At 37.5% G+C, this 18329-nt stretch overlaps 2 protein-coding genes across 3 annotated transcripts in view; both read right to left on the bottom strand.

Moving 5' to 3' along the window:
* Positions 1-18329, bottom strand: part of GABRA3 (gamma-aminobutyric acid type A receptor subunit alpha3) — a 205993-nt gene that overhangs the window by 115670 nt on the left and 71994 nt on the right. Inside the window, exons 1-3 of one of the 2 annotated variants that reach the window (XM_084871095.1) lie at positions 17752-17925; positions 15938-16103; positions 6360-6481 (exon numbers count right to left, since the gene is read on the bottom strand). In XM_084871095.1, coding sequence (XP_084727221.1) covers positions 6360-6481; positions 15938-16103; positions 17752-17788 — 325 coding nt within the window. In that variant the 5' untranslated portion in view covers positions 17789-17925. Of the gene's footprint in view, positions 1-6359; positions 6482-15937; positions 16104-17751; positions 17926-18329 lie in introns of those variants that run through there. The other variant, XM_084871096.1, reaches the window with a different exon arrangement.
* Positions 9198-10038, bottom strand: LOC311615736 (large ribosomal subunit protein uL30-like). Its single transcript, XM_084871161.1, has one exon. It carries the CDS (start codon positions 10023-10025, stop codon positions 9357-9359), a length of 669 nt encoding a protein of 222 aa, XP_084727287.1. The 5' UTR covers positions 10026-10038; the 3' UTR covers positions 9198-9356.

Genomic DNA, 18329 nt, shown 5'->3' with positions numbered 1-18329 from the left:
ACTGTAGAATTGTAGAATCACTGGTGATAGAAAGGGAAGTTGCTAAAATAAAAGAGTCTTGGGCTGGAATGGGAAGGCTTGCATTCTAGATCTTTGAAACCTAACTTGCTTAATACTTTACCAAGACTGTTTCCTTTTGGCTGCTCTCTTGTACAACAAGGGTTTGGGACCAGTCAAATTCTGAATTTTCACTCAGAACAGAGGAACTCTACTAGGAACTCACTGACTGTAGCATCAAGAAAAAAGTATCTGACTAAAGGTACCAGATGGTAACAGAAGGCATGCTTTCTTTGCTGCCTATAGAAGTTGGGAGGTTTTGTGCAAATCTGACGCTCCTCCTCTTTCAATTGCTTGTGTTCACTTAACCCATCGATTGCTAAGAAGTAAACAGTGTGGGGAAAGGCTGATTTCCCAAATTAGGGCCTAGCCAGGCTGAAGAATTTTCACTGGCTTTACTGCAGGGAAAGTTGGGAAGTTTGGTATTGTACATTGGGCACATAGTTCTTTCTTCTCCGTTTCTATCCCAATTGGTAAGAATATGGCAAATAAAAATAATTAGGAGAATTGTGTAAAGTGAAAGGAAGAGAGAGAAAAATGAGTGGAAAGAAAGAATAGAAAAGAGGTCATTAGAAGATGATTGAAGGAAAATGGAAAGATGAATAGGAAGAAGTAGAACAATAGGACAGTGGAAAAGAAAGAGACTGATAAAAGGAAATAAAAGTAACTACACAGAAAGTTATAGGGCAAGAGATAGCCAGAACTAAGAGTAGAAGAGAGAAAGAGAAAGCAAGAGAGAAGATGCTAAGAGAAAGAGATTTAATGCTCTTTCCATCAAAGTAGCCAGAAATTTCTCATGTAGAGGGATGTGGGGACAGGGATTGTTGCTTATGCCCTGGCAGCTCAAGTGAGGGAGGGTTGTGAATTTATGTTATCATCCTTAGATCTCTGGCCCTCTACTCAATGGCCAGGCAAACACAGTACTTGACAGTACTCCAGTGTTTCACACAGGGACCACCAAGACCCAGTGGCTAAATCCCATTTACAGACTAGAAAATCCAGCTGCCTTGAATCAGGATATAACAACACTCAGGGAAGTGTCCTGCAGAAGTATGGAACAGTGGTTAAAAGCATGACTAACTGGGTTTGAGTTCAGATTCTGCCATTTACTCTTCATGTGCCTTTTGTCTCTGTATCTTTTTTTTATGTGAAAAATTGGAATAATGATACCACTTACCTCAGAATTGAGGATTTAAAGAGATATTAAAAAGGGGACATCTGTAATACTTTCAACGATAAAGAAAAATAATAGAGATGGCATTTAGGCCAGTAGTTAGAACAGATCCTGTGTTTAATATACATTAACTGCTGCTGCTGCTTAATACTATTTCAGAGGTGATAATAAAGCCAGGTGAACAGAACTTACCCAGAAGTTTAAGATCTTGGGTCCCAGACATAGAAGACAACATCTACCCACCACTACAGCTCCTATGTGTGAGGGAATTACTGGGAATTTACGATTTCATTTGAATAAATAAAAAGATGAGTGAATTAGACTAAACCTGATAATGGCTCTAACTCATACTATAGCTCCTGCCCACAGTCTTAGGAGAGACAAATGTGAAACATAAATTAGTGGGCAGATAAGAGGAATTTCCACTGCTTTTTAAACAAGTGTTTTCAGATGCATTTACTGTGGCATTGAGTCTCCCATCAATGGTAAACTCATCAACCAGTCTCTGTGCCATTTCTACTTGTTTTTTACCTAAAAGAATAATGATAAGCCAATAAGTGATCACTATGTTTATATTAAATATATTGCTCATATCAAATAGTTCCCCCAAGAAACTGTGGAATTTCTCTTTTGAGCAGAAACCAGAGTGGTTGTCCCAATTATAGTGCTCTACCCCAGCATATACATAAACACTGGCTTTTGGACCCACACAACAGGTTTGCTTCTTGCTGAGGTTTAAAAACCTTCAGAAATCAAAAGAAAGTGATCACAGTACCCTCTAGTCTGTTCTTGTTCCTTTTCAGACTAAATATCCTTATTTCCATTGACTGTGTCTCTCCTCTTTTGACATGGTGTTACAGACCCTCACCATCCCCCCCCCCCATTCACTTTCCTCTGGCTCAAGTCTAAAGTTTTCCTGTCATTCCTGAAATATGTTTTGTAGAAAAAGTTTGTTACAATTCCACTAGAGATAAGGTCCTAACATGAATTATATGAACAAAAGCTAACTATACCCCTTTAAATCATTTTAAGCACAGATGTACTGTTCAGTTATTTCCAAAGACAGTCTTCTTAAGAATAGTGAGACTTTGAGGATTGGAACGTTAGCTAAACAAAAAATAAATAAATAAAATTTTGAAATGTTTGTTTTTTTACTTTTCATATCACTGGAAATTCTGGAGAATAGGTGCTTATTGTTGTGCATACTTTTCATCTTGAAGAGAGACTAAGCTACTGGAAAAGAAGTTCCATGTGACTAGCAGTCTGGGTCAACATGCTACATGGATGGAGGGAATGGGCTACAGTGACCTTGACAGGCCCTCAAGGATTAGAGAGCTGGATTGCTCTGTTCTCATGCTAATTACCTTTCCTTTTGTCTTTGACAATCACTGGGGGGTAAGTAATCAGTGACCCATCTCCCAAAAGTATTCATTACAGGTTTTAAGTCTCTGGAGGAATCAGAAACAGGTGGCCTAAGGAAGCAGAAATTATAAGTCTGTGTCAGAGGTCCTGAGCTATAATTTAAATTTTGCTATTGACTCACACATCGTTTTGCAGGTTGTTTTGACAGAACTCACGACTTTCATTTTTGGTCTGTTAGAAATCCAACAGCGTCTATGCTGCTCCATCTAGTGTCTGGTACCTAAAATGTACAGCAAATCTTCAATAGCTAGCTATACACAATGCATGTTTATAACACACCAGTAAAACATACCACAATATTTAAAAGAGACAACAATTACCACCTACCTAATCACTGTGGGTTTTCTTTCATTCCACTATTGATAGAATCTTGACCCTCCCACAGGTAGTACAGAACAAAATTAACTGCCTGATTCCCAAAATTCTCAGGAATTTCAATCTTAAAGAGACCTTAAAATGCTTTCAGTCCCAAGCCAGATACAGCTGTTGGCATTAGACAGCACCCAGATCACTCAACTCCTTTCACCAATTCCACAAAAACACTGATTCTTGTACCATCACCCTCTGCATTTCATCTTCCTTTAAATCTGATATTTAATACTTAAATTGTAAAGCACCAAAACATATCTCAAGTTTTAATTCAAATGGTTGCATTTGTCTTTCACTCAGTCTGGATATTTATCTCCTGCAACCTTTACCCTGCACCTATTATTTGTTACCTAATCCAATACTTACCCAGAATATAATGCAAAAAACATTGAATCTCATTTCAGATCTTGGTACAAACTCAAGCAATGCTACCAACAAACTATTATTTTGAATGGCACTTTTACCTCTCTGAGCCTCAATTTCCTTATCTACAATAGAACTGTTCTGGGCTGCAAACATTGTACAGGTCCTCCATTGCCTAGAGCAGGATGTCCTAGGACAGAGGGAGGTAGAGTAGATCACTGAACAATGGGTCGGTTGGAGTTTAGAGGGAGTTAGAGGTTCAAGCTCCGGCCAAGCATGCCCAGGTGTTGCACCTGTGCCCCGAGTTTCTTGGAAACAGCTGAAATAACTTTTATAACGTTGGGTTGTCACTGTAAATGTTCTAACTCCCTCTTGTGGTTTTTGAGTATAAATTTGCTGTAACACCTGTGATCTGCACTGCAGTTCTGCCTTTACCACGGTAGAGTGCTGCAACTGCAGTCACTGCTAGTTTATTAAAGGCTCATACGTTTTGATCTCTGTCTCTGGTGGTCATCTCTTGCGGGTCGCCCCATCACAGAACATGAAGGGTTTCAGCACAGAAATATCTAAAGTATATTTAAAACTACTATATAAATCTTTGGTTTCCTGGTTTCTAAACCTAGAGTAAATCAGAAGCACTAAATTATAAACAAAGAGCAAAAAGATAGGCACCGTAGGGGGCTGGGGGGGGCGGATAATAAGCACTAAACCAGTAAAAGAGATAGAAAAAAATAATAATATCCAGGTTTTACTCTGTGGAAATAAAATATTCAAATGGTATTTTTCAGTTTTCTCTAGAAAGGATGCTGTGCTCAATGATCCCATGGGTGTTACTATAGGTCTACAGAAGTACCTTCCTAGAATATCTTTTCCCTCAGACTTTCCAGTGACTTCCCTTTCCTGTGATAGGGACCAATGGCAATATCTGGATTTGTAGTTCCAGCAGAAAAGGGTAAATATGTTGAACTATCCATACACATGGAAAGAAATGTCAGTATCAGCTATAGAAAAAATGAAAACATTAGAAAGCTTCCTCTACAAAGATGCATAGCTCTTTGCTGCAAATATAGACTATTCCTTAGAGCTAAGAGGGTTTCCATGGGGCAACAACATTGTAACAAAATTAGAGAAGGAAGTTGAGGCAGTGCCCAAACAATGACCAAGAAAACACAATGGCTTCTCTACTCTACAGGAAAAGCTGAAAGCCAGGGGAGAAGTAACAGAATCTTTAAAACGGCTAAAATATCGTAAAATGTTACAAGGATGCTCTGGTATTTTCCCAGGGCCTACTAAATTTTACCTTAAACATAAAATTAACAAATGGCTAAACCATTGGTTTAGGAATATGTAGTACTGGTCCTACTTCAAGTTAATTATACCTTAGTTTCTTTATCTATAAAAATGGCAGTTATAAGTCAGACCGAAAAAGCTAAGCACTATATGATCTCACACATATATGGAATATAAAACTGAAACTTATTAACACAAACAGCAGTGTGGTGGTTGCCAGAGGGAGGGGTTTGGGGGAAGAAAGGGGTCCCAATATCAGGTGACAGGAGAAGATTTGATTTTGGGAGGTGGGCACATGGTGCAATATACAGATCTTGTAACAGTAATCCACACATGTAACCTATATGTTCATGTAGACTAATGTCACCCCAATAAAATTTAAATTAAAAATAGTAGCTGCTTTTGTTATTATTCAAATATTAAAAAATACTATAGTTTCCAAGGCCAAAATATATTAGAAAATGCTACCAGAGTCATATACATTACCATCCTTAAGAAGTGTTTGGGACTTCCAGATAAGATGGCACAAGTAACTTCATATCTCAGTATAACCACTCTGATCCAAACACGCAATAATGAGAGATAAAGCATGAAATATGTGACAAAACGATATAGTTGTTTCAAATGAAAGATCAAAATATCATGGAATAGCAACAAAACAAATGTGTAAGGATGAAGCCGGAGTTATGAGTCTGAAAATAACTGCAGTAAAAGAGATTAAAATATTTCTCTGTAAAAAAGGGAAGGCTGGAAACAGGCCACGTATTTACTGATCTGAGCTGGGGCTCTCCTTTTAAAGAAGATAGAAAAAGCAAAGCTGAATTGATGCTTAGGGCTCAGCTTGAGGCTACAAGCTTGGGTTGGGGGGTGGGTGTGGATGACATGATATACAAAGTAATAGTCTTGGGATTAGGAATTGAGCCAAGTAAACTCCTTGGACCTGGAGTGAATTAGCAATATCACAATAGAGAAAATATTTCAAAATACTATTGTAAATCTATTTTGGAATAGGGCTCAGAGTAAAGAAAACCACAAAACAACTAGACTAAGAAAAACATGGTGAAAAACTAAAATTAAAACAAAACTAAAGTGGCTTCTGGGGATGGATTAAGTACAATGAAGTCTTTCTCTCCCACTGATTCTAAATAAAATCTCTGAACAAAACATAAAAGCACCTACTCAAGGACTCTGAAAAGTAAAAAACAAAACACACAAACAAATAGGTGATTTATGGAAGGGATTCAAAACTTGGTAAAAGAACCTTTTTTCTTCTTGTTGTTGTTCTTCTATTCTCTTGCAATTCTGCCACAAAGGCAAAGCTGCATAGTGAGACACAGGCACAAACAGCCAAAACTCTGATTAAAAAACACACAAAACTATCTACCATGGCCGACATGGCTCAGAGCATTGCCTACGAACCAGGAGGTCATGGTTCGATTCCCAATCAGGGTACATGCCTGGATTGTGGACTCCATCTCCAGTGTGGGGTGTGCAGGAGGCAGCCAATCAATGATTCTCTCTCATCATTGATGTTTCTATCTCTCCCTCTCCCTTCCTTTCTGAATCAATTATATATATATATATATATATATATATATATATATATATATATATATATATATATTTTAAAAAGAACTTTTCAGATGAACATAGCCAAGCAGAAGATTTTAAAATAATAACTGACCTCCAAGACCAGGTCGCAGCCGGTTGTCATAGCCATCCAGAAGACGATCCAAGATTCTGGTGAAGATGGTGATGTTTTCAGTGCTATCGTCGGGAATATCTGGGGCATGTTTGGGAGACAGTCTGAAGCAATAGAAGAAAAAAAAATGGTTCTTAATAAGAAACAATTGCATTTCTAAACACTTTAATTCAAGAATATTTCAATCAATAGACTGGGTCAGTTAAATAGCCTTGTATTTTAACCAAACCAGTAAGCACTTAATATTTGTCACAATGATTACCTATGCATGGGGGCAGACAGTGGTCACTATACTTGTACTCTTATTCCAGCATTGGCATGAGCTTTACCAAACAAATGATCCAGCCCCAACCCAGAAGTAGAGAAACACAAGGAGAAATTCTGGACAGAATGTCCTTAGAAATAGTACCTGGCAGTTGATTCAACAAATTTTGTTGCATAAATGAAAGGAACTCAAAATAAAACATGGAAACTTTTTTTTAAAATATATTTTATTGATTTTGTACAGAGAGGAAGGGAGAGAGATAGAGAGTTAGAAACATCGATGAGAGAGAGTCATCGATCAGCTGCCTCTTGCACAGCCCCCACCGGGGATATGCCTGCAACCAAGGTACATGCCCTTGACCGGAATCGAACCTGGGACCTTTCAGTCCCCAAGCCTACGCTCTATCCATTGAGCCAAACCGGTTTCGGCAAAACATGGAAAACTTTTAAACTAGGAACTTACCCTTTTTCTAGACTAGATAAACACAGGTTCATAGACTAACAGTCAGACAAACCTTTGAATTGCATCTAGTCTTTTTACATCCCACCTAAGGAGATAGGGCAACAAAGCAATAGTAATACATTAAATGTTCAAGTTATCAGAACTCTTAAGAGATTCCCTAAAATCTCTCATTTTATACATAAGAAAATAAACTCAGAGAGGACACCAAATATGTCCACAGACATATTGATACTGAGAGGTAGAGATAAGACTGTAATCTAAGTTCTCTGGTTTTCTAGTACTGCTTAGCTACCTCCTACTTCTCCATCTTGGATGCCTTTTGTAAGCCTTTCAAAGCACTAGTCACGATTCTAACCACCTAATCAGGCCCTCCTGAGGAGCTTATTGTAGTTTTGCAGGACTAGAAATAAATAAAGGCCCTAAGTAGTTTAGGGAAAAGAGAAAATTGTGGAAGAAATTGTAGTTGCCAAGGGTCAAGAAGCATGGTGTGAAATTAAGTAACAAACCAAAAGTCAGAAATCTTAGGTCCTCATGCCAGCTGTATTTGTGATTTATTTTGAATAGACCAGTTAAGTAAGTTACAGTGGTGTATCTCCTTAGGTTTGCCTTTCCCATTCTTACTTTGGACCCAGAGATTGAAATTAATCCTATATAGTAAAGAGCTAATATGCAATTAGTTGCCATGCCCTCATGGCGTCAGGCTGTGATGTCCTCACTCTGTCAGAATGTGGAGCTGCAGAGGTGGGTTTGGTGCCTCCAGCTCTGTGGGTCCCCCTGAGGCCGCGCCCCCCCCCCCCCACCCCTATGCTGGGATGTGAGGCTGCATCCCCCCCGCAAGGCAGGGCTAGACAGGGGTGGGGCTGGCCAGTTCTTAGAGTCACCCAATGGGGGCAGGGCCGGGCAGACACGTCTATTATAGAGAAAGGGCAAATATAATAATTATTCTTAGCATGCACTTATTCAGGGCTATAAAAGACATTGGATAACATTTGAGGAGTCTTAAGAAACACTCAATAGTATCCCCATCAATATTTATCCCTAGCAGTGAGAAAGTTCCTATTCTGAAAAAAGACACTGAGAAAGATCTACAGAATAGTAGAAACTCCTGAATTGAAAAGTTTTACTCTAAACTGTCACTTTCTAGCTAATAATTCCAGAAAATTCATTTGGGCCCCCAATTTTCCCCCTTAATTCATAAACCTAATTAAAATCAATTGATCATTCAATACATCTTTTATTAAGCATTAACTATGTACCTATTACTATTCTACATGTTGCTAGAGCAAGGAAAAAAGGTAAAACAAGATAAGTAATATTTCCCTGCTTACTGGGTTTCTGAGATAATCAAATGATAAAATAGGTACTCATGGAAGGAAAAATGTAACTATGCTTAAAGAATCTGGAGACATGCATTTGAATTTATCAGTTGTGTGACCTTAAGTATATAATTTTTAAAATTAAAATAACTTCATAGATATGTTGTATTATTATTTATATATTAAATACTATATTAAAATTGCCAATCTTAATGCTTAATATCTAGACGTATTCACAATTTGTTTTTTCTTTTTAAAAAAATAGTAGTTTATGTAGTTGAATGCATTATTCAAGTTTAAATAGTAACAAAATATTGGCTCACCATCAACCAAAAGCTATAAAGGAAGCTTTGGCCAGAGAGGCATTGAAACCCAGTGAAGAGTAGAAAGATTGACTGCTTTAGTGGGCAGAGTGCTAAAAGTGATACAGATTCATTGGGAAGGGGGAGGGGAGGAAGAAAGAAGGGAACTGTAGTGAAGAACTAACTGACATCAATATGCTAAAGAGATATATACAGACACCCTTCCAGGTGATAGCCTATAGTTGGCTCAATCAACCAATATTCTGAATCCACATTACATGAAAGTCTGTTGGAACTCAATTGATTTTGTGCAAAACTCTTCCTGATTATCTCTTAACTCTCTACTCCACTCCCATGGCCAAAAGCTCAAATATCTCAATCAATACTGGTGGCTGGTATTCTTACAATGGAGAGTCCTGATGTTCATCACCTTAATCAAGATATTATATTTAGCAGCAGTAATACTGAGATGACCTTTCCTTTTTTTTTTTTCAATTTTGAAGAACTCAGTTTATTAACTGACCAGATTACAAAAATAACCATAGTAGATACCTTAGTTCATCCTTCTAATAAGCCTGTTGATCTGGTCTTCCCTGTTGCCAGCATCTCCACCTTTTACGAAATGGGTGGTCTTCTACTTCATGCCACCCCGAGGAGAGGATAACTTGAAGGGCCACAGGAAGTTGTTCACTTCTTTGAAGTGCTTTCCAACAGTGTAGATCTCATGGATCAGATCTTCCATGCAGATGATGCCATATTTACCAAGAGATCGAGCAATCAATGCGTTATCTGTCAGGGCAATTTGTTTTTTGTTGATTTTGCCATAACCACGCTTGTAGATCAATTCATTCACCGACTTCAGATTTGGGTACCCCCAAGCAATGTAAGGCTCCACAATCCTCAGCATGTTGGTGGAGGCCTTGTTGAGCTTGACAAAGGTGCCATTGAAGATCTGGCAAAGGCGGAGAAGCTGCAGCACCTTTCGGACCTTTGGGCTCACACCATTGATACCTCTGATCCTGATGACAAACGCCAATTTGGGTTCGGCAGGTACGTAGAAATTGCCGGCCTTTCTTGCCATCCTAGCCATGCGAATCTCCGTCCTGTACATCTGCCTGTATTCCTTGTGATAGTGCTTCGCTTTCTCATAGATGAGCTTCCTTCTTGCCTTTCGAAGCATCTTTTGGGCAAACTTCTTTCTCAGGCGCTTGATCTTCAGCTCTGCGAAATTCCTTCGCTTTTTCTTGAAGGTTTCTGGCACAGCAGGAACCTTCTTCTTCTTCTTCTCTTCTGCACCCTCCATGGTTCCAGCCGGAAAAGCGAGATGACCTTTCCTTATGCTGTGATACAATAAGAAGTCATAGCACCACCTACCACGTATTCTTCATCTTGGCTTCAAATGTCCATCCATGGCCTGTGTCACAAATACTACATTTCTACTTCAAAGGAGAAATGTATTTCTTATTCCTTCAGGTCTTATAAGAAAATTGGACCTGCCCATTTTCACAAGTGCCAGCCAATCAGTCTGTGGCTGATATATTAAGTATTCAGAACTTGAGGGATCACTATATGAACCTAAATGTTCAAGTACATAAAAGAAATGGGCATGTGCCTAGTTCTTAAATAAAAGTGACCAAATGCATGTAAAGCAATATATTGTTGCAGTTGATAACACGAACTCTAAGACCCAGGTTGTCTGGGTTTCAGTCCTGGCTCTGACACTTTTTAGATGTGTGAGCTTTGGAAAGTTACTTGACTTCTCCATGCTTCCATATTTTATCTCTAAAATAGGAATAATAGCTGCAACTAGCTAGCAGATCTGTTATAAAAAATAAGTCAACATATGTAAAGGATTTAGACTCATGCTAGGTATATAGTAAGATTTAAATATATGCTTTAAATTAGCATAATGCAATATGAAAACTATAAATAAAAATAAAGTCTCCAAAGAGAACATACATATGGCCAATAGACATATGAAAAAAAAATGCTCAAGGTCACTAATCATCAGAGATATGCAAATTAAAACAACATTGAGGTATCACCTCACACCTGCCAGAATGGCTACCATCAATAAATCAACAAAGGACAAGTACTGGTGAGGATGTGAAGAAAGGGGAACCCTTGTGCACTGTTGGTGGGAATGCCATTTGGTACAGCCAATGTGGAAAACAGTATGGAGTTTCCTTAAAAAATTAAAAAATGGAACTGCTTTTTGATGCAGCAATCCTACTTCTTGGAATATATCCTAAGAATCCTGAAACACCAATGAAAAAGAATATATGCATCCTTATGTTTATAACAGTGTTATTTACAATAGCCACCATCTGGAAACAGCCTAAGTACCCATCAGGAGATGAGTGGATAAAAAAGCTATGGTACAGAAACACAATACTAACCGGATATATATATATATATATATATATATATATATATATATATATATATATATATATATATCTTATTCTTTGTGACAATATGGATGGATCTAGATAGTACCATGCCATGCGGAATAACCCAGTCAGAGAAAGACAAATACCATATGATCTCACTAATATGTGGAATCTAATTAACAATATAGACTGATGAATACAATGGAACTGGAAGCATGGACACATGAAACAAACTGGCTGGTGCCCAAAGGGATGGGAGTGGGGGTGAGTGGATAAAGAAGATGAAGAAACTAGCAAAAGAACATATATGCATACCCTATGGACAAGGACAGTAATTTGGTGAAGGCCACGGGAGGCAGAAAGGACAAAAGGAGAGAAAAGGGAGAACACCTGCAATAATGTGAATATTGAAAAATCTTAATAAAAATACTTGAAGAGATAAGATTCATGTATTTGGAACTTCCTCCCTACTTAGAATATCTATCATTGCACAATGAAATCAGATATATGAAAAATTAATAAAGCAGAATTAATTTTTTCCAGAGTGGGGTAAAGAAAAAAAAGAACCTCACGTGGGCCAAGTATCTAAAGACATATTAGTCCAGTTCTATAGCCCTCTGCCCAGAGATGGAAAGACTCAGACTACATTAAGGTAATCAACCCTGCAAAAATAATTAGAAGCAAATCTTAATGCTTCCAAGAATATGGGACCATAGCCAAATGTAAAATGAGAACAGAAAAGCCACTATCAAAGAACAAAATACACTGTGTAATACTGAACGATTTCAAGGCTAAGGGGATCATTTCTAATAATGATATTCTTTGAATTAAATGGGATTTTATATCAAAAGAAGTTTTTAAAAAGAAGTTCAATATAGCTGAATAACAGAATTTGGTGACAGGAGGACTACAAAATAGGCTGACAAGATGGGTAGAGCCTAGGAATTAATGGGCATTATAAAATCATGTTAAGAAGTTTAGATTTTAATCTAGGGACAATAAAAATCCATTAAATTACTCTAAACAGGAAAGATATGATTTAACATACGCTGTAGAAGAAACACTAGTTACAGAGTGACAGTTACTCTGAATGGGAGCCAGATTTTAGGAAGTAAAACCAATTAGAGACTCTTATAGTATACTGTCCAAGTAGAAGAAAACATTATATTAAATTAGAGTGGTAGCAGGAAAGTTGGAAAAAAGTAGATGAATCTAGCTGGGACCGGTTTGGCTCAATGGATAGAGCATTGGCTTGGGGACTGAAGGGTCCCAGGTTCGATTGCGGTCAAGGGCATGTACCTTGGTTGCGGGCATATCCCCAGTAGGGGGTGTGCAAGAGGCAGCTGATGGGTCTCTCATTGATGTTTCTAACTCTCTCTCTCTCCCTTCCTCTCCGTGCAAAATCAAGAAAATATATTTTTAAAAAAGTAGATGAATCTAATGGATGTGTGAGGTAAAAATGACAGCTTTTGGTGGTTGATTTAATCTGAAGAGTGAAGGGTAGAAAATTGGCCAAAATGATTCCAAGTTTCTGGCTTGAGCAACAGGATACATGTTGTGTTTGCTTGTTCTTTGTTTTTAGAGTTGAAGGAGAGAGATGGAGATAATGCTACTATTTTAGACATACTTAGTTTAAACAGTTTATGAAATAGCCAAGTGGCCATGTCCTATTGTTAGATTTAGGACACTTGTAATAATGTGAATATTGAACATTTTTAATAAAAATATTTGAAGAGATAAGGTTTGTGTATTTGGAACTTCCTCCTTACTTAGAATATCTATCATTGCACACTGAAATCAGATACATGAAAAGTTAATAAAGCAGAATTAATCTTTTTTTTTTCTTCAGAGTGGGGTGTGAAAGAAAAGAGCCACATGCTAACCTGACAAGCTCAGGGAAGGCCTGTGTGGCAGTCTTGCAAACCCAGAGACCTAAGATAACCACAAAAGATGGTTTGAAAATTATATATCTAACAGGTTATAGTAGGTAGTTATGTCTCAGATATTTTCCCAGACAAAGATCAACTTCGATCTTTTTACTGAGCCCGTTTGCCTTTCTGGGTAACTTGTAACTTCCTCTTTTCCGGAGCCCCTGGGGCACAACCAAATGTGCTGAGCACCAGGACAGATGCCTCAAATTCCTACGTTATCACGTTAATTGTTCCTGCACTCACCTGAGTACACGTCCATCATTTTATTTATTTATTTATTTATTAAATATATTTTATTGATTTTGTACAGAGAGGAAGGGAGAGAGATAGAGAGTTAGAAACATCGATGAGAGAGAATCATCGATCAGCTGCCTCTTGCACAACCCCTACTGGGGATATGCCCCCAACCAAGATACATGCCCTTGACCGGAATTGAACCCTGGACCTTTCAGTCCCCAAGCCGATGCTCTATCCATTGAGCCAAACCGGTTTTGGCATCATTTTACTTTTTATCCCATCTCAGGGGTTTCCCACCACTTTGCTTTCTCCGCCTCCTTACTCCATCACCAATGAATTTCATGTAACCCACCTATGTCCCTCCTTTGATTTCAGTGTATAAACAGAGAAATGTAACCCGCCATTCTTGGGAGCATTATCTCAATCCGTTGAGGTTCTGCTTCCTGGCATATGTCGAAAGTTTGGCTCAAATAAACTCACAAAAATTCTTTACAGGTTTCAATGTTTTGTTTTGTTTTTTCGTTAACAGGGGTAAAGAACAAAAAGAACCTCACGTGGGCCAAGTATCTAAAGACATATTCGTCCAGTTCTATAGCCCTCTGCTCAGAGATGGAAAGACTCAGAGTACATTAAGGTAATCAACCCTGCAAAAATAATTAGAATCAAATCTTAATGCTTCCAAGAATATGGGACAGTAGCCAAATTAGGAACAGCAATTGAGATAAGAGTCATTGGTATATATGTAAGGTAACAATGTCATGGGGATGGATTAAGTCACTTAGGAGTCTATGTAGTAAAAATAGCACCTGATTTAAAACAAAAAACAAAAACAAACAAACAAACAAACAAAAAAAAAACACCACCATTACCTGCATAATGAACAATGGAAAAGAAGATTGCCAGATTACAAAAGATCTTCATATCACAAAAGCTTTGATATAGCTGTGCAATATTGTAGAAAATATTATAGAAAGCATAGACATAAAAGTATAAAGAAGCCCAGGTGTAATATTGGTGGTATATCTAGATCTCTTTCACCAGGCCAGGGAAACCATCCACAACAATTTTAGAATATTGCCATCTGCTGAAGGGAGCCTAGGTTATTTCTTTCTCTATTCAGCCCTCAGGCAATGAATGATTGAGGTGAGGCTACAAAAGCCCAAGTCCATTGCCTCAAGGTGGGCCAATTCTTTAGTGCCATTCATGTTCTATAGCACCCTGTGGGGTCAAATGGAAGCTACACTTTAAGTGAAATCATGCATTTGCTTTACTTCTTCTTTCCAACTTGCTTCTCTTACTTCCATATAACTTTCTTTGAGAGCACTCTCCCAATAAATCATTTGCTTAAGAAACCTTTTCTTAGGCAAGACAATAGGGTGCTGAAGGGTTGGGCTGAGGAGGCAGGGGTAGGCTGGAGGGGGTCAATGGGGGGGGAAGAGGGACATACATAATATTTTCAACAATAAATACTTTTTATAATAATAATAAAAAAATTTCTCTGTTCTAATTTCTAATGCTATAAATGTTTATAGTTCAGGTCCTCAATAATATTTAATTATTAGACCTGGCTAGCACTGGCTCCTGAGAGCAATTGTGTGGATCTCTTTCCAGTTGTATTAAATGACATCAGGTTACTAGACACGGAAATATAGTACGTATTCCCTTAAAAAAGGGAATATGTTTTCTTCCACTTGGACTACTATAAGAGTTTTTGTCCTGGGCCTTGCTTCTAGAGAACCTAATCTAAGAACCAGGGTATTGTGGTATCTCTGAAGTGAAAGAAAGAATTATGTTTAAACTTATGCATATTTATGGATGTTCTATTTCATAATACAAAGGAGTTAAGGAAGGAAGAAAGAGTCAACAATGCTGAATTTTGCCACATGGTACTAAAAAATTATGTTGTACTAAAGGTCTGGTGCACAAAATTCATGCATGGGTAGGGTCCCTAGGCCTGGCCTATCAGGGCCTTCCTGCTGCCAGTTGGGGCCTTCATTCATTCCACACTGACCCCTGGTGGTCAGTGCACGTCATAGTAAGCAATTGAACTCCCAATCTCTAGGTAGAACTCCTGAGGGGGCAATTTGCATATTAGGTTTTTATATAGAGAGATAAAAAAAAGACAAATGATCATTTTAGAAACAGAATCAACATTGACCATGTTGGTTGCTTAAGTTGCCTTAGAATTCTGGGGTTGGAAGTCAGATAGCACCAATGGAGCAGAGTGAAAGGTAGATAGAGAAAATAAAGAAAGCCACTCCTTTAAGAAGGATGACTGTAAAGAAGAGAAAAGATTTAAGGCACTATGTGAAGAAAAGTTTAAATTTAAGATGGAAGATTCTTGATCACATTTAAATATTAATAGGACAGAGCCAATAAAAATAAGGGACAGATTGAAGATTTAAAAAAGACAGAGCAAATGACTGGACAGAATTGCCTTTTGGGTGTTATAGAGAGAATTCAAACATGGGCTCGGAAGTTGCCCAAGAGATCTCTTTCCACCTTGAAAGTCTGAGCTGTTTATGCTTTTACAAATTCAATGCAATGTCTAGTATCAAGGACCAGAGAACTTTAGTTCATCTGAAAAAAATTAAGTTTTTTGTCCAAGACAAGAATTTATCACAGGATTATTTTCTATTTTTAAGCCCTCTTACCCGCCAATATCCTGCTTCACAAAATCCCCAGGCTCCTGTCGTCTTGATTCCCCTTGGCCAGTTGTTTCAGGGGGAATATTAATCAGGAAGAGAAGCCAAAAGCTGGTCATGTAGAAGTAACTCATTCTTTTGATTATCATCTTCATAGGCACCAACTTAGAGAGTCCTGTGAGGGAAAGAAAAAGAGGAAATAAGTAGGCAATGGAAAGGAGAAAGAAGAAATTTCAAAAATATTTTAACTCTATTAGACTCATTTAACTTCCCTGATATCTAGTTACCTAATACTTGATGTGACAATTCCCTTTCTTCAGTTAATCAATGTCACCAAAATTCAATCTACTCCTCTTTAAATTTAACAGAGCCCATCCAAGTAAAAGTAATGTAAAGAGCTCTAAATCAGTAAACAGTAGCCTTAGGTTACAGCTTCATTTCTTTCCTTGTCTTCTTGTGGTTAGGTGACTCACAGAATTTCTCTCAGCCTCAGTCATCTCTTATAATCCAAAAATTTAAATTAATCTCTCGTGTCTTAATTTTATTTTCCACCCTTTCTCTCTGATATTTACTGCCACAAATGCCTTTGTCACAGTTAAGTATTGTAGAAAACACCAGAATATTAAGACCTGGAATCTCTTTATAGCATAATTAGGATTCTCATCTTGATACAGTTCAGTTAAACAATTTTCCTGAAAACCCTGTGTGAGTAGATTGTGCCTCCTCATTATGCAGTTTATATAATCTGAATATTAATTTAATACACTAGGTACAGGCTCCCCAACACAAACTGGTATAAGCATAGAAAACTATGGTACTGGAGAACATGGACTTCTGAAATAATGAAATGTCCACATTACATATAGGAATAAGTAGTCATAGTATTAGGTAGTATCACATAAAATTATGGACCAATATGCAACAATTTTGTTTCACAAAACAGCAATTTCTTGTCAATCTAATATATGTGCTGTAGCATTCATGATTCAAAGCTGTACAGAAGATGCTGGTCACTTTACAGAAATTAACAGAAACAGAACAGTTCATGGCATATAAGTAAGAAAATATGGTGTATGCACAGACAACTCTAGTATAGGCAGAAACTATAATATATGTCCAAACATCCACAGTGTTTTGGCAGATTCTAATGTTGTATGATCGATCACATGACAAACATCAAAGCTTAGATAATGCAAGATTGACAATTACTTTACAGAAACAAAGAGACTTGGTACAAGATATAAGTCCAAATTATTGAAATGATCCATGAAATGTAAGACATAACCATGGTGGATACTCAGAAAACATAAATGCATAACTAATGATTCTGGAGAAGATGGCCATGCTGCATAAGCAAAAACATTAACAGTGTGTGTACAACTATGATATTCTAGTATGAGTTACATTCAAATAATCATGATAAATAAGCAGCAAACCTTCACACTAAGAATAGGTGTTAATGAACAGAAGCAAATACCAATGATTTGGAAGGAGAGACTATGATATGTAGTATGATACATAAAAATAGAAGAATTTTATATTAACTTAATGACTAAGGTACATGTTCAAATAATCATAATGCATGAAAAGACTGCTATGATATATAGAAGTTGGACATAATGTATAGTCCCCAACTACCATGACACTTTGATAGCAAATCTCATTATTACAATGCATGTGGAGATATGTATGGTAAAACAATTTAACCATGCTAAATGTCAGAAAACCATAGCACATGAACATAGTAGTCACTGAACAAGAGAAGAGGGACCTGATACTCACTCCATTAAGCCATTGTACATTATCAATAGCATACCACCTACCCAGCCAGTGTGGCTCAGTGTTTGAGCATCGACCCATGCACCAAGAGGTCGTTGGTTTGATTCATGGTCAGGGCACATGCCGGGAGTTGCATGCTTGATCCCCAATAGGGATTCAATGCAGAAGGCATCCAATCAATATTTCCTTCTCAAGAGAGCCTTTCCCTGCCTCTCTCTCTAAAAAATCAATGGAAACATATTTTAAAAACTGTAAAAAGCATACCTTCTGGACTGTTGCACAACAATATGAATATACATAACTCTACTAAAATGTACATTTAAAGATTTAAGACCTGTTAATTTTTTACCATGATTAAATTTTTGAATTAAACGTATTGGGATGATATTGGTTATTAAAACTCTATATACTACTGGAACAGGTAGCCTTTACAAGTTAGCAAATTTCTAAAAACAGGTCCAACCCTGTACAGAGAAATGTAGCACATTAGCAGATATTAGTATTAAATGAACATGCATACATCTATGGTACATGATCAGATGACCATCAAACAAGTGCAGATAAGGACCATAGAGATGAGCAGGAAACCAAAATTCTTATGACAAAGTTGGTGAATTTTCTA

The sequence above is a fragment of the Pipistrellus hanaki genome, assembly GCF_964339955.1.
Source record: "Pipistrellus hanaki genome assembly, chromosome: X".
NCBI lineage: Eukaryota > Metazoa > Chordata > Mammalia > Chiroptera > Vespertilionidae > Pipistrellus > Pipistrellus hanaki.
The sequence above is the reverse complement of the archived record's forward strand: the minus strand, read 5'-3'. Positions and strand labels throughout refer to the sequence as shown.